At 49.8% G+C, this 16,407-nt stretch overlaps 1 protein-coding gene and 2 non-coding genes across 3 annotated transcripts; 2 read left to right on the forward strand and 1 right to left on the reverse strand.

The window, feature by feature from the left end:
- The first annotated feature begins 8,918 nt into the window (after positions 1–8,918).
- Positions 8,919–9,000, forward strand: TRNAS-UGA. Its single transcript has one exon. It is a non-coding gene; the product is annotated as a tRNA-Ser (tRNA).
- A 542-nt stretch (positions 9,001–9,542) lies between these two features.
- Positions 9,543–9,614, reverse strand: TRNAE-CUC. The gene has a single exon. It is a non-coding gene; the product is annotated as a tRNA-Glu (tRNA).
- Positions 9,615–13,934: 4,320 nt separating this feature from the next.
- CCL5 (chemokine (C-C motif) ligand 5) lies at positions 13,935–15,305 on the forward strand. Its single transcript, XM_010585935.1, has 3 exons — positions 13,935–14,007; positions 14,487–14,598; positions 15,218–15,305. Exons 1-3 carry the CDS (start codon positions 13,935–13,937, stop codon positions 15,303–15,305), a joined length of 273 nt encoding a protein of 90 aa, XP_010584237.1.
- Positions 15,306–16,407: the final 1,102 nt, after the last annotated feature.

A 16,407-nucleotide genomic window follows, 5' to 3' on the forward strand; every position in this document is an offset into this window, starting at 1 on the left:
CACTATGGACTACTGAGAGGTGCCCATGGCAGTGTAGGTGAGGAGGCAATAGCTTTGGGTGATGAAAGGTGGCCCTGGGGCTGAGACAGGACACTAGAATCCAGACAAACTGGGCAAAAGGGTCTCTCCAGCTATGACAGGGAGAGCCCTTGAACAAAGGTGTTTCTACAATAAATATGCATTGAAAAGCAGAAGAAACACACACATATTTTCTCTTATTTCCTTATAATGTTGGGGGCCTCATGCAAAAAGGACTCACCTTTTTCGGGCATGTAAATATGCTGTGTCTACCAGCTGCCTGGCTTCACTAATGCTGCTCAGAAGAGAGGAGTCTGATAGTACCTCTGAGTCCTCTACTAAAAAAAAGAAGAAAAAGCAGAAATTGAGGATACTTTGTAATGTACACCAGGAGCTACACATCCCACCCCATAGCTGGGTGCTGAGGTGCACTCATTCGCTTTACATGCAGTTCCCACTGTGTGTTTAGTGCTACCTGGACACTTTTATCTGTGCTTCTCTTGCTCATCTGCTTCATCCCATTGCTGAGGTCCTGAAAGTCACAGGACAAGAAGTGACTGTAAAGTGGTAGCTTATTACCCATTTCATAGAATTGGCTCTGATGGCTTTGGGAGGCTTTTAGGGAGTTATTTTTCACCCTCAGTTTTGAAGCTATTCTTCCCTGTGAAAAGGGAAATGCATAGAAGGAGCCAAATATATGATCTCACCCAGTTTCCCTGTCACAAAATGATGATCATGTGCTTGGAAGACCTGTTGATTAAAAAGGCAATCTCCTTAGACGAGTTTCTTAGGTATTGACTTCATTGTTAGCAAGTCAGTCTACAGGTTATTTCAAATTTGTGTTGGAGCTATGTCTAACTAGGAACTCAGACTGAGTTTTGACTCACACCCTTTCAAGCACAGTAGCAGCTGAAGGAGGAACAGAAACTTACTATTTAAGGAGGAGTCCATTGCCCCAACTAAGCAGACAGTGATGATGGATCCTAAGAGAGTAATTCTTGGTTTCATGCCTAGAGAGAAATGCAACATAAATCTTCTGAATGGGCAGGGCTTCACTGAAGCATCAGAAGAGATTGACAGGTTTGGTTTGAGTATTTCTTTTGGGATCCAGGAACAAAATACAGCACCCCTCTGATCAGGTCTGTAAGTGGGACTCGGGCTGGTGAGGGCTGTAGCTGTAGGCATAGGTGTTAGCAGGACACAGGGACATCCCTGTGATGTGGGACATTCACTAAATTGGGCTGAGTAACTGTCAAGGAGGAGGCAGCCAAGTTACAGTCCAGGCTTCAGTGATGGAGACTGTTGGGAAGGTGCAATGGAAGAGGGCAGTGTCCTGCCTTTGGGAGGGTCCTTCTCAGGTGGCTGGTCTAAAGGAGGTTATACCTCACACATCCCTCTCTGCCCCCTCTGTCTTGTTACTGAGGAAAACAAGCTGCTATGTCTAGCACCGGTCTTCCAGCCTTCAACCACCTCCATTAGTCTTCTTGATGCTCCCTGAAATTTGCCTCTATTCCTTTTTCACATTAATGCTAGAAATGTTTATCCATTGTTCTCATATGACACAATGCCTTCCCTGAAAGGAGATCTTTAGCAAAAAGGTTACAATTAGATATATTTTAAGTAATTTAGTCAATGTTTTAACTGTTTAGAACAGGAAGGACAGACAAAATTTGGAAGAACTCACAGTGGGGCAGGTTATTTTACATTTACAATCTGTGGCAACTCTCCAACCATCTTCAAAGGGATTGAAGGCTGCTTATTCCTTGCAATCTTATATTGCAGGGTACTGCTACATACATGAGGCAGAAAAGCTGTCTTTTCTTGTTTCTCAAAATAAATGTATTTCACATATGGGGGGAGAAGTAAGTATGAAGGACCACCAGCTCCTAATGCTCTACTCTGTCTCCTCATTTCCTTGGGATCACCCATGGAATGCACCAATACCCACACCAGAAATATCAAATCAGTCAAATACAGATATAAAATTTAAAAGCACTGATCTTACCTGCCATCTCTGCAGAGCTGGTAGGACTGGGAAACAAGCCATTCCTTTATAGCACCTGCACCAGGACAGAAAGTAGCCTGGTCTGACCTGGGTGTGGCCAAAAATGGAGAAACTGGGACCGGACTGAGCCAAGAGGAAATATCTACTGGTTTGCTTTCCTGGATTAAGCAGAAAGGTGCACACTTCATTCCTTCTGCGTAAATGTTGACTTCCTTTTTGACCAATCAGTAAAAAGGGAAAAAGAATAAAGGCACCCATTTCTTTTCTGCAAGTGAAAGAGATTGGCTTAATTTTATGATGGTAAAAGATGATGGTGAAATTTGGCTTCTTTTTTGCTTTTGGTTGACATCTCTGATGGTTTGGGAAGCCAGAAATGGGTTGTTTTGCCAACATGCATTTGTGGAGTATACCAAGGTCTAAATACAGCTTGTCTGAATGGTGGCCCTGCCAAAATTTGTATCCAGGAAAACCAAAGTTGTGTCCCATTTAAAATTACTTAGTGAGATGGTTTGTATAATTAAACAGTAGTCAGATCATCAGTGATTTGGAAATGCATGTAAAAATAACTGCTGATCATTGTGGATGACAAAGACTGGACAAAGAACAAGGCAGTTGCACAGAGCAAGCTCGAGCTGTTTTCAGCAAAATCATAGACACAGTAATATCGACAATGACAAAGTTATATCTGTGTAAATAAGAACAGGCCAGAGGTGCAGAATGGAAGATTCCATCCTGAAATGTCTGGAAAGGAACAAAGTGTTGGGCCAGATGAGCACTTTAACATGGATGATGACAGCTATACAGGCTGATCACAAAAGACAATGCTGAATTCTAACTGACAATCAGCCATGTAAATCTCACAAGATTAGGTAGACGATCCTTCTTACTGTTTAAATATTTTCACAGTTCTTATTAAGCCAAAATAAATAAAAAGAAAATATGAGAGAGGAAACTGCTAACAAACATGTATCATTTTAAATCTGGGGAAAAAAAAAAAAAGATTTGTGAACGTCAGGTTTTCAGAAGCTGAAAATACAATGTCAATATTTCTGCCCTAAAGAGAAATTGAAAACCAAAAGCAGAAGCTAGCCCCTAGTACCAGGGGGACTTTGATCACCCTGGCAGGTGCTTTACCTTGTCCATCCAGCTTTCTGCCTAAAAAATGTACATAAGCAGAAGTCCGGGTACCTGAAGGGTGGTTCTGTTATTTCTTTTGTATTTGTGATACGTGTCATTGCAATTGCATTAGCGTCTCAGTGACAATTTGGTAACCCCCGGTTGCCCTTGGTACAAGGACACCGTCTGCCTTTGAGGGTGTGTGCCAACATTTGCAGGTAGCCTGATGCTGCTCCCACGATCGGAATCATCTGCCATGCAAATGTATTAACATGATACGTGTCCTACCAATTACTCAAGCCTGGGTGTAAGTGCAGTACCCAGGGCTTTCACATGTCCACAGGCAAGCTGTCCTATGTCAACTCCAAATAGGATTTATGGTGTTTTGGTGCAATCTTTTGAGCTTCAAGAGAAACCAGGGTATCCTGCCCACCAAGGCTGATGTTCATTTAGCAAAGCGTACAAGACATCTGGGCAGCCAGGGCATTAATTATCCATTAATTAGCCAATGAAGCAGCAGATTCCTCCATCAGCTCTCCTCTCTGTCTTGAGTGTTTAGAAGCTGCATATTTCTTCTCTTTCAGGCTCTTGGTATTACTATCCAGGCTGCAGATCTTCACCTGTAAATCCTGGTGTAAATCTAACAACCTGTAGCTATGTGACCACTGATGGTGTTTGCTAAATACATGATTAAGCATTAGCTGTAGCAACAAGATCATTAAACTTAAGCAACACAAAAAAGAAAAGCTCATTATTACATTCATTATTTCCCATCCTAATCACAAAAAGCAACATCCTCCCCTTTCCCATTTGACACACTTCTGGTTTTCCTGCAAGCATTTTTAGCACTCATTTTCATGACACAGACACATTTATGATAAGAAAATGCATGTGTGAACCACAATGTCTCAAGTTTAACAGTGATTAAGGACCTAATTTAGGTACAACTTCAAACATAGAAAGTTTCTTCTTCACCTGCCAATGACATATTTTTCCTATATTTCAAACTGTGGGTTTATTTGCATACTACTGAGAGTCAACAGCCTGAAGCCAAGTCTGTCCTTGTCCAGAGCACAGTGGCATGGAAGAACAACTAGAGGTTTAAAAAACTGTATCCAGTGCATTTTCTGCTCCAACAGGTGAAGGGCAGATCTTGTAAAGGGATGGAGCGAGCAGGATAAAATGGAAAAAAGTAAGAAGTGGTAGCTTAGCCCCACAGAAATTGTAGGGCGAGTAGAGGAGGAAAAGTTCCCAGCAGTTCAGGGGTGACAGTTAATAAAACCAGTTTGTCCAGATTTAAAAATATAAAGGCTGCAGCACTAAAAAGTAACTTTAACTCTTTATGGAGAAGGCCATCTGGTTCTATGCTCAAGGCCAAATACAGCCTCTGGATGGCAGAGGCGTTTCAGAAGATGGTGTACAGGGGAATGCTGGTGATGAGAATACCCTGCACAGCTCAGTCCAGCTTTCTGGAATAGCTCTTACGGGCTCAAGGGTACGTCCAGGGTCTGGATACAGGCTCATGACTGGATACTCTCTGGACAATATGTAAGGAGCCAGCCCCAAAGCAGCAATGTGGGTTGAAATCATGTGAAAAACTTGAGAAGCTTTCGGCTAAGAGATTATTTCCTCTTTACTTCATCACACTATAGAGCTGTAGCTCTCCCACCCAGAGGACTTTCCTTCTGCCCGTGGTTCAGCTAATCTACCCCCATCAGCCAGCAGCTCTAGAGGAGGGGAACTGGCACACCAGGAGGGTCTCACTCTCGAGCCTGGGATGGTAACTGGTGAGGTTTGCTGAGACAAAAAAACCTCAGTCCCCCAGGAGGAGCTGGTACCTATCTTGCAGTAGCTGCACATGTGCTTGAGGGCCTCATGCCCATGTCATGGTCAGCTCACTCCTGACCCTCCTCTCAGTGGGAGCTTTCACAGTTTGGTGTGGGAGTGACAGCAACAGCAAGGGATGCTCAGGAGGTGGCACTGCAGGTCTTTCTAGCATCACTGAGGTGTTCACTTCAGGAGTTTCTCCAGCTGCATGATGCCCACGAGTGATATTATTACCTCTCTTTGAAGTCCTCCTTTAAAGGTTCACCACTCATCAGCACCCAAGGCTATGAAGCCTTCTTAGTGCAGCCCTCCATCAGCCATGGAGACTACTTCATAGCCACAATGAGGTACTCCAGGCAAGTGCACAGTGGCTCTGCCTGCCATGCAGAAATAGGTGAGCCCAACAGACTGGGCAGCGCCATCGGTGAGTACAGACTGCTTCGTGCCTCTTTCCAGAAAACACACCCATGGGATGACCATCCATGGCCTTCTCAGTCTGTACTGTAGGACAGCCCGAGCACTCTTGCTGCTGCTGTCACCTGCAGCGCTCTTGGCGGTCCCTGCAGTCATGGGGGCTATGCCAACTCAACATGACTCAGCAGGGTAGGGCACTCAGACCTAACTCTGCTACAAGCAGTAGGCACAGTTCCCCGGGCAGGAAAGCTGTGGAAGGCCATCTGTGACTTTCTAGCACAGTGGTAGGACCCACCACACCCACCAGGACAAGCTACTGCACATCCATCCATGGAAAGACCTCAGCTTGCAAGGCCCAAACATGACTCCTGTCCTGAGCAACAGCTAGCAAACCTCTTCCCTATGAACAACTGTTCTTCCCCAGGGGCTGGTCCCTTATTCCCCTTCCCATGGACCAAACTCCCTCTCCTCTCCATGAATAAAATCTTCAGCTCCTCCTCATGAACCAAACTTCTTCCCGCCCCATCTTTTAATAAAACCCCTCTTCAAACCCTTCCACTTTTCTTTCAGATTGTGACCCCATGCTCAGACTGGAGAGTGGGAGATGGCTTCTTTGGAGAAGGGGTTGGCAGGTCTAGAAGGAGACCTCAGCTGTCATTTATGCCAAACAGGAGGATGGTTTTTCCATTTTTCCAGTTTATGTTATCTTCCTGCTCTGGAACCATTTCCCATCTTATCTGGAAATCTAGGACATAGTCATACACCAAAGCAGAAGCACTTGTCAGGCCCCTAGAAAGCCACTGGGAGAATACATGGCTTCAAAAGCTCCAGAGATTTATTTAAACAAAGAGAGAGTGGGAGAAGCTTCAGATACTCACTGTGGTTTTCGTTGTGCTGCACCAGCTGGGAGACATGGGAGTAATTTGTTGCAGTGGATTCTTTTCCCTGGACTACAACTTAATTTCTAGAGAGGCTGAATACATGAATAGATGTAAAAAATAATCACAGATTCTGTGGTTTGATTCAATGCTTAACCATGTGAAGGAATGTCTGTATGGATGGAGCTTGCAGGGGTTCATTAGTAGTCACAATGCACAGGTAGTAGTCGCCTCTTGATCATCATATGTCATCATATTACAGCCAGTGAGATGCTTAAGCACTGTTTCATGGTCAGGATAAAGTGTCTTCAACATTGCATCAGGTAATGGGATGCAGCAGTGAATGGTGACCACTGTGTGCTGGGTCCAGCAAAGCCAGCACTTGAGCAAGGCAGTCACTATTTTCTGAAACTTGCAACATCAAAGGGTGAAAACTTGCAAGTAGAGGCAGAGTCTGAACATTTCTTTGAGGAAGAATAAGGTCTGTCTCATGACAGACTTTGTGGTTTTCTATATTGCATAATACTGAAAAGTGCCATTTATTACAAGAGAAGAGATGTCAGTGCTCTGTTGAACTCAGACTTTTCTATAAACACATCCTGATCTTTCTACTAGGCAAGATTGTTTTGTCTGTAAATATCACAAGAATTGTAGATGAAAATAGGTGTTCCCTGCTGATGACACAAGATTAGATAAGAAAAAAAGTCAACAAAAAAAAAAACCAACCAAGCCAACTCTGAGAAATATTGTGGGAATTCTGGCCAGTGCAATAAAAGTCTGAGTCCAGCCAGGCTGCAAGAACCAGTTAGGGGATACTGCCTCCTCTGGTCTCCCCCAGACACTTTCAACTGGGTTCCTGAGATCTCCAGACCACACCTTTTGCCCTCCTTAACCCCTTCAGACATCTCTTTCAAGCTCTGGTCACCTCCAAGCTCCTCCGTTAGAGTACCACTGCTCTCCAGGTCCCTCTGGTCCTCTCCAGGTCCCTCCATTGGGGTCTAGACACGCCCCCCCTCCGTCCTTTCCATATACTCTGGAGACCCCTCCAGACCCCTCCTTTCGGGCTCTGGTAATGTGCAGGTCTATGTGCTCTGGTCTGGCCCCTCCATGTTCCTCTGTTTGCTACCTGAAGGATGTTCGAACTCTTACCCTGAAATGAAACCTCACCTCAACAGACCTCTTTGGATACCAAATGCACAGTACTTCATCCTCAGAAGGAGTAAGGAGAAATAGCTCATTCCAGACCATAGACCTCATCTTCACTAACTGTGCCCATCAGGATGTTAGTGGCTTTGCAGCTCTGAAGGCTCTCTCCTCTTGTGCCATACCCTAAGCTGAACCTCACAGGCACTTCAGGAGATTCAAGGAATGTATCTCCCAGCTCTGAACACGAACATGGCACCTAGAAGAGGGGGAAGGAAACCTGGATAACCGAAAAGGATGAATTTAAGCTTAACCTTTCTCCTGAGTCTTGCCATAATTGTCCAAAGACAGTATTCCCCTCACTCACCCCTCTCTTGAGCTCTATCACATTTGCTAGCCTTGCTCTAGTCACTATCTCATGTGTCCAGTGATTGTTTGAGCACCTGGTTTCCAGTGCATCGATGCATCTGAGCAGGTGGCCACCCATGCCTGGGCATCTGTCCGTGCCTGTGGGACTGTGCCAAGCTTGACTCAGTGTCAGGACTATGCTCCTCCCTGGCCAGTGGAGGAGGGAAATCAAACCACCAAGTGAGGCAGAGGCCAGGGAGGATGGCGGTGCAGACAGACCTTTGGGCTGAGAGCTGAGCACAGAGGAGCAGTTCCTACACAGGGAGGTTTCCATCCAAACTGCTCCCTGCCAATGAAACCCCATGGAAGATGCGTGGGATGGAAATGACATAGCAAAGCACTTGCACAGCTTTTGAGCATAACTCTGGGAACCCAGAGAGGGCCCTGGATATCTCAGGTTCCCAGAGCTATCTCCCACCCAAACCAGGGATAGGCAAGTGCTTCTAGGACTACCTTCCAAATAGGATATTTGTGCTCCAAAGGAGAGGCCAAGGTCACTACCAGACCTCGCTCAGCAAGGATTTCCTCTCGACGGTCACCTTTTCTTCCTTTCTCCAAATCACCTCTTCTAAAAGCCAAAAGGCATGCAGCAACCTGGTGAAAACCACACAAATCTGCAACATCATCCTGCCAGCTATAAGGCAAAACACTGCCTGGTCTGTGTGTCAGCCTGCCTCAGTTAGTGAAGTCTGGACCTGTTTTCACAGAGACAAATATATGTATATTGGGGGGAGAGGGGGATAGAAGAGGCTGGGACGTTCCCAGACTAAGAAAGGAGGTTGGGGATGGCCATCCAGGAACAAGTTTCCTGTTGGATACAAGGAGACAAGATGGAACGTAGACCTCCCACCATGTCTGTCTCCCATGTCACCACCACTGATGTTGTGACTGGTGCCCAGTTGCCTTTCCCAGCACTGCTGGGATGCTGATTTCCGCATCAGCCTTAGCTCTGTGCAGGGCAGGTGGCAGCAGTAACAGTAGTACCTGTGCTGGGTGTGCAGCAGGAGCCAGGATGGCACAACCCACATCCAGGGTGTGATCAGGTCCTGTTCTGTCCCCTGGGGCAGGGTCACAGCCACAGGCTCCTGTGGAGACACTCTGTGCAAGCTGCTGTGATGGCCGAGCGGTGAAGGCGTTGGACTTGAAATCCAATGGGGTTTCCCCGCGCAGGTTCAAATCCTGCTCACAGCGGGAGATTTTACTGGCAGCCCCTGCCCCCCTGCCCCCAGGAGAGACAGACGGACACAGACCTGTCACCCTGCATTATTCCCACCCTGGCCCTGATCTCCTAGGGACCCCTCACCTTTAGGAGAAGGCCAAGACCGTGTTCAGTGGAGCAGCCCTGCACCTCTCCTTATCACAAGAAGAAAACCTGCAATAGCATGTCCACCCCACACAGCTGAGTCACCCTGCTCCCTACAGCCTGTCACCTTGCTCCCTATAGCCCATCACCTTGCTCCCTATAGCCCGACACCCTCCTTCCTACAGCCCATCGCAGGCTCCTGGCTGCCCCTCACTCCACCTGGGGTATTTTTCTGCTGGGTGGTGCAGCCCGATGGCATTGGGGGACAGGAGGCTGCTGCTACCCCCCAAAAAAATTCATCCAACCCTGACCCAGCACCATGCACAGGGTGTGGGAGCTCCTGAACCCTGTGCTGAACCCCAGGAGCTGCTCGAGGGCAGTGCAGCCACCCAGGAAAAGGCTGGGACCTGCGGTGGCTGTAGGAACCCCCTTCCCTGGCTGGGAATCGAACCCAGGCTGCGGCAGTGAGAGTGCCAAACCCTGACCACTAGACCACCAGGGATGAGGTGGTGATGGTGGTGGACCTGTTGGTGGCCACCAACCAAGCCTTGAAGGGACAGGGCCACTTGGGCCCCACAGCCCAAGGAGAGGACCAGACGGGATAGATGCCACAGCCTTTCTGGGGGACTTTGCAGGGATGCCTGCTCCTTTCTGAGAGCTGTGGCACTGGGAAGACCCTCTGTGCAAGTGGACCTCTTCTCTGCCAAGCCTGGGAAGCAGGAGATGGCTGTGCTGGGTCTCTGATCACTGTCAAAGGCAGGTTTGGGGAAGGCAATGATGGCCAATAGTTCAAGAAAAGACTTAGCAGTCCCCTGGGGATTCACCAGGGAGGTTCAGTCCTGCTGATGGTGGAGCATGGACCCCATATGTGCTGTTATACATTGCCAGGCTCGTGTGACACACATCACACTGGGCACAGGCGATCCAGCTTCATGGACGCAACAGCCCTGACTCCCAGTGCATAAGCCAGAGTTTCCCTGTAGTCACCTCAGGAGAAGCAGAGCAGTGTAGGTGCAGGCTGATTGTTATCAGCAGAGTTCCAGTGAAACAGGAGTTCCAGTGAAACAGGGGTCTGAGCCCTTGTGCCAGCAGAGGAAGTGTGTCTGGAGTCCCCATTCCTACTGGTTTTAGAGTAACATTTGCATCTTTTTTTTTCTAGGGCAAAACAGCCTGTTGGGGCCATCTTTTGAGACTTCATCTGGAGCTGCAAAGAGTAGGTGATCCTGGTTTCCAGAGAGTCCTTCTGAGGGAGCAGAGACTTTTGCCTTTTGCCTCCTTGCGGGAGTCACAGGCAGCAGCAATGTGCTGGCATTGCCCAGGCATCCTGCAGCAGTGATGCTTGTGATTCCCCCTACCCTTGTCCTGCATACCACACATAGCCTCTTTCCTTGGCCCCATACATTTCACTTAAGGAAAAAAAAAATTTGAAAAGAGGCTAAGTCAGGCTGGGGCAAAACCAAAAGCAGACTTTTCCCCCACCACCTGCACTCACCTCCTAGAAAAGAGGCTTTCTGCTACATAGGAAGATGGAGAGGGGCTTGAAATGTGTCGTCCTCCCCAGATGTTGCTACCAGCATGGGCAGCAGGACAGGAGGCTGCAGAGCCTGGACCCCTGCCCAGGGCACAGCCCTGTCCCTGCAGCACCCAGCTCAGCAGGGTTCGGACCCGAGGGGAATGAGCACTGACCCAGAGGATGACACCCAGGGGGGTGCCCGGTGCTGGCAGGAGCCCTGCCTGCCCCAGGCTGTGTGCAGGGAGGAGACCCCTACGCGTGCACTTGGGCAGGCAGGAGGGAGCACTGTAGGGCTTCTCGGGAGATGGATGGATGAGCCGTCGCTGAGACGGAGATGAATGAAAGGGCTCCGGGAACATTTCCCGCAGAAGACGGCAGAGGGCCCGGTGCTCCTTGGATGCTCGTGTGTGGGTGGGAGGGGAAGTAAATCGACAGAGAGAAAATCTCTCTGACTTGCAGGGGTCAGTGCACACAGAGCCCAGGAACCTCCTTGTGGTTCACCTTGTCCCATGCAGCTCCCTAAAATGGCCCGTGCAACTCCCCTCTCCGTCTGAGGCCAAACCCCAGCATGGTCCCCACAGTCCCCCCAGCAGCCCTTCATGGTCTGGGCTCACGGTGGCACATCTGGCATCCAGCTCCCCTGTCTCCACGATGCCCCCCCGATCTCTGCCCAGGTTTCTCTGCAATGCCTGGTGGATCCCAGCCGCTGGCCGCTGCCTTTGCCCCCACCTTTCTCTGAGGAGCTGCATTGCAGCGAGCAAAGAGGGCAAAGGGAGGCGGTGGGGAGCTTTGGAGGAGTGCAGAGTAGGATGAGGGCAGGGACGAGTGTCACCCTCCCGCAACAGCTGACCTGGAGCAAGGATGGAGCCAGGATGAATGGTCTGGCATCTCTCCAACTCTCTGGCATCTCTCCAACGCTCTGGCATCTCTGCCGTGATGGTCAGGGCTACGGGATACACCTCCAAAAACCTGCACGGGGCCAAGTGAGGGGCAAGGCTGGGCTGTGCAATGGTCAGATGGAATTGTGCCATCCCTTGGGCATGTCGGGTGGGGGGAAGAGGGAGCTGGGATGGGCTGAGGCGCAGGCACCCTGCGCTTTCTGAAAGATATGCAGATGTCATGGTTTCGGTTGCCTCTACAAGCTCTAACGGAGCGTGAGCTCTGGCAGCTTTGCGGTTGGGGGAGCGTCAGAGTATCACTCTGTGGTTTCTTAGATCTCTATCTGGACCTGTCAGATATTTTGTCATAGTCCTTCCTCTGCCAGCAGATCTGAGCACACCAAAACAGGTTCACTTGCGTGTCCCATAGCCCAACAGTCTGTCTGTGATGGCAGAGGAAGGGGAGATGAGTGACTCCCACCCCACCAAATGCAACAAGGAAGCGATGCAGCCCAGAAGCTACATGTTGAAGCCAAGGAGTGTGCAGGCGCAGGTGGTGGGGATGTAAAAACTTAATTTATACAGGCACTGCTCCTTCGAAAGAGAAGTTCCAGCCCCAGGACCAGCCTTAGGGCAGCAGGGACAGGTCAAGGCTCAGTACAAAATACAATTGTTACTGTAGCGAGGACACAAGGCTGAGACACATTGCCTTGCTTTGTAACCCTACATGGATCTGGGGCATGAGCAATGCATACATAAATTAGCCAGAACAACAGGCTAATTGCAATACTGAAGGACATGTAATACAGGAGTAGCAATAAATAATCCCCCTCTCCATCCCTGAGAGTGGGATGTCCCTTGGCAAATTCCAGCTGAGATTTTGTCCCTTGCAAAACCTGACTACCTGCTAGCATGTTGCTGTGCTGCCCCAAAATGCTACCACCGCATGTTTGTGACAACCTCGTCATGTCAGTCACTTGGTTCAGCTCCAGGTCCTTCACATGCTTTTGAAGGCAGGAGTCCTCAGGGTCCCAGGACACAACCACTCCCAGCACCGTGAGGATGTCTCCTCAGAGGATGAGTTGGGAAAGCCATGGACTCTTGCAGCACTGGTCCCCACCTGTGGGGACATTGTGGTAAAGGGGACACTGTAGGAGGCAGCCCCAATACACCAAGACACAAGGAGGTCTCCAGGTGGGGGAACAGAGCAGCACTGCCCTGTGGTCCCTGCTGCATTACTGGGGCCGCAGGGCAGTGAGGAAATCCCGGGGAGATGAGCTCATGGTGCCTCATGAATGGCAGTTGTCACTGGGAGCTGGGTGTGAAAATACCCAGAGAAACCACAGGCTGTGAGCTGGTAAAGTTGATGCCTGTTGCAGAGAGGAGGGAGGTGGAAAAAGGGGAAATGCTTCCTGGGGAGTCCATCGCTTAGTGGCAAGGGCAGTGCTGGGCGGCTCTGGGCAGAGCACATCATAGGCCCTGTGACTGTGAGTGTGCACAAGGGGCGGGGGTACGTGCTTGCATGAGAGGTGGTTCCCCTCCACTCCCTGGGCAGAGGGATCTCCTGCTCTGCCTTCTGCATCCCACCTTGTACCAAACCCATGCTGGCACTTGTGTTTGCCCTGTGTCTCTGGGAGAAGACAGCGTTTGTAGAGTCTGATCATCGAGTCGGGCTTCCCAGGCAAGCACTCCCCTTACTGACTGATGCTGGGGTGTGTTACGATGGGTTTGAAGGTCCTGACCTCCATACTGGAAGCACAACATTGAGGATTTTGTGTTTTATGGTGCCAAGACTGCACTTTTTATGGTGCCAAGATCTACAACCAGTCTCCAGGGTGCCAGCCATCTTTGCTGCCTGCACAGGCAGCAGAGCTCAGAGCGTGCCTGCTGCCCATGCTGCCTGCACTGTCCCCCTGCATCCGCCCTGTGCATGTCCCAGACCCACCACGGGAGCAAGAACTCCCTGGCTGGACCTGCACTGTCCCTGAGCCATTCTGAGGATCTAAGCACCTTTGTCCTCAAGGCCTGGGTCCTTGAAAAGGACCTTCGGGGAGGAAGCTGGGATGAGGTTGATGAGTGCTGCTGGCGTGTTGGTGAATCTAAGTGTGAACCTGCTGTTCAAGGGTGGTTTCATATCCTGTCTTGGTCAGTATAGTCCTCGTGGGTGCCGGTTTGGTCAAAGTTACCTCACCTCACACAAAAGCTATTCTGGTATTTCCTAGACCTACTGTTTCCTTTTTTCAGCATTTCTGAGGCAAAGGTGCTGTGACATCAGCTCTGTTACACTATGGAAACTCCAAGTGTTTGTCTTGAAATCTAACTGATGGGGCCAGCCACCGTCCCTATAAAAAGCAAGGACTGAGCGAGCACCTCACATCAGACACAGGAGGAGTCTGCTCTGCCTCTCCCTTGCAGCTCATCTCTGTCCATAATGAACGCCTCTGCAGTGTGCCTCTCCATCATCCTTGTTGGTCTCCTCTTTTCTCAGGCCTCTCCTGCTCCAAGTGAGTACAGCATCTCTCTGCTCTCTTGGGGTGGATTTTTGCTCTGACTGGCAGTGAATTTGAAGCAGAACTGGAAAATGTTAGCTGCAAAGGTTGGAAACCTGTGTGAATAGCTTCTGCTTTCTTGGGTCTGCTCTTCCTTTCTCGCATCCTTTTATCTTCGGGATGAATTTTACCGAGAAGTATCAAAGTTTTCAGCTTTCGTCTCCCCTGATTTTGTTGCCGGGCTTTAGGAATGGTTCCAGGGTGACTGAAAGTATTTTTATCATTGGAAGTGAGTGCAAAACATTTAACAAGCAATCCTAGCAATGACTAATTAAGCTTTGGTGTTCACAGCAATTTCTTTCTGACTTTCTGGGGAAAGAGGAAGAAAAGAGGGCGCCACAGCTGATTAAGGGGATGGTTGCCCATGCTCTCGGCTGGGGAATGTGCAGTTTATTGAGTAATAGACTCATGCTGGCTTTCTTGATCTCTTCCAGTTGGGGCTGACACAACTGTGTGCTGCTTCAGCTACACCTTACGAAAGCTGCCCCAGAGTCACGTGAAGGATTATTTCTACACTAGCAGCAAGTGCTCACAGCCAGCAGTTGTGTAAGTACTGGCTCATTCTCTGGGCTCTTAGGAAAGGCTCTGCCAGCCTTTGGGCTCTTTGCTTCACATCCAACAGGGCTGAGAGCATGGTGGTGTGAGGAACCATACCTGCAATAAGGGAATGGGGCAGCCACCATGGGTCACATGTGCAACACATGAGCACTCATCCTCCTCAGCTGAGAAATAAGTGGTCTCCTTGAACCATCCTGGTGCTGGGAATAAGGTGTGAGAAGGAGGTCCCTGTGTAGCCAGCAGGACCTCCCAGTGGTGATGAGCCCAATGCACATAATGTACCACCTGCAAGTTTTGCACCTGGTATGCCAGCTGCCCACACACTGCATCCAGGCTCACCTCTGCACTGAACATGGCCAGGAACATCTGAGCATGGGGGGTGGTTCTCCCAGGGGACCCTGATCTCTCCCTCCCCTCTGGGTTTTAGCAGGCTCTGCAGCCCCCTGATGCTTGGGGGTTTGTGGGATGGGAGCCTGGAAGGGACATGATTCCCTTGGGAGCTAGCTTTGATCACAGGGCAGGTCAGCATGTGCCTGGGGAGTGACACAAGGCCCTCATGCCTCTTTCCCCATCTGGGGCTGTAACACCTCCCCACCTCCCTTGACAGGTTCATCACCAGGAAGGACCGTGAGGTCTGTGCTAACCCTGATGCCAGGTGGGTGAAGGAATATGTGAACACCCTGGAGCTGCAGTGAGCACTGGGAGCTGAGAGGTCTATGCCCTGGAGAAGTCCTGCAAGACCATCCAGCAGAGTCTTGGCACAGACCTAGAAACTCTGCTGCTGAGCACCAGGACCTGCTGAGCCACCTTGGGACGCCTGAAGTTCCTTTTGTCTTGTAAAGATGTAATTTGTCCATGATAATTTAGCCACCCTTATGGGCAGCTGTGATTCTGGGGACCTCCTGGCCTTGCAGACCCATCTTGGCATCGCCTGCTGTGTGACATGTGGCTAAACTGTCCCCTCCTTGTGCCTCCGCTGCTAGAATGGGAGGGGGATTTTGTCCCCACAGCTATTTGTGGGAAGTGGTCTTGGAAATTAGGTATGAGTGCTGTCATGTAAACCTAGGCTGACTTCCAAGTCAGCTGGCTGAATTTTGCCATGGTACGGTGGATGCTGAGAGTAAGATCTGTCTCCTTAATGGAGCAAGTGGTATGCTGGTTACTTGCAGGATGCTCATTGTAGAACCACATTGTTCAGCCTTGTTCTCAAAACGCTGTCTTTTGCTGGTGCCAAAGAATAAAGATTTTCTCCCTCTGTGTCAGCTCTGGAAGAGGTTGTTTTCCTCCTGCCTAGAAAAACAGGGCCAATAGGACCCCACTACAACCATTTTGGGAGGGGCAGGGGAAGAACCCCAACTTCCCAACTGGAAATACCTCAGAGTCCTTAGCCCTAAAAACCTCCCCTTCTGCATTGCCTCCCTGCTCCCAGTACGGCAGCAGCAGCCCCATCACGACTCCAGCACCTCCCAGGGCTGTTTCCTCCCAGCCTCTGTGCTGCTGCAGAGCCAGACCTCTCCCCCAGCCCTTTTCCCCCATCATATCAGTAGCCAAGGCCAGGAGCTGGTAGAGCTGGACCCACTGGATTTGCCACTGTGGTTTTCGCAAAGGGATGTCTGGAAATCACAAGGTGGGGAGCTGCCCCATCCATGAGGCCAGGGTCGGCAAGCTCTGGTGGACCCGCTTTGCCAGGCTGAGCTGGCAGAGCATCCTCCCAGTGAGAGCAGGCAGTGGACAGAGTCCTGACATGTCTGTGCACCAGGAGCTGGTGCCACAACCTGAATTGACCTTGGCCCTGCA

Source organism: Haliaeetus leucocephalus, unplaced genomic scaffold, assembly GCF_000737465.1.
Source record: "Haliaeetus leucocephalus isolate CR32 unplaced genomic scaffold, Haliaeetus_leucocephalus-4.0 Scaffold136, whole genome shotgun sequence".
In the NCBI taxonomy this organism is placed as follows: domain Eukaryota; kingdom Metazoa; phylum Chordata; class Aves; order Accipitriformes; family Accipitridae; genus Haliaeetus; species Haliaeetus leucocephalus.

Bases quoted from the DNA above. Each gene is read 5' to 3' on its own strand.
- CCL5 (XM_010585935.1), top strand. From the start codon at position 13,935: ATGAACGCCTCTGCAGTGTGCCTCTCCATCATCCTTGTTGGTCTCCTC. The intron at 14,008-14,486 runs GTGAGTACAGCA...GATCTCTTCCAG, and splicing joins TCAGGCCTCTCCTGCTCCAA to TTGGGGCTGACACAACTGTG. The intron at 14,599-15,217 runs GTAAGTACTGGC...CTCCCTTGACAG, and splicing joins TGCTCACAGCCAGCAGTTGT to GTTCATCACCAGGAAGGACC.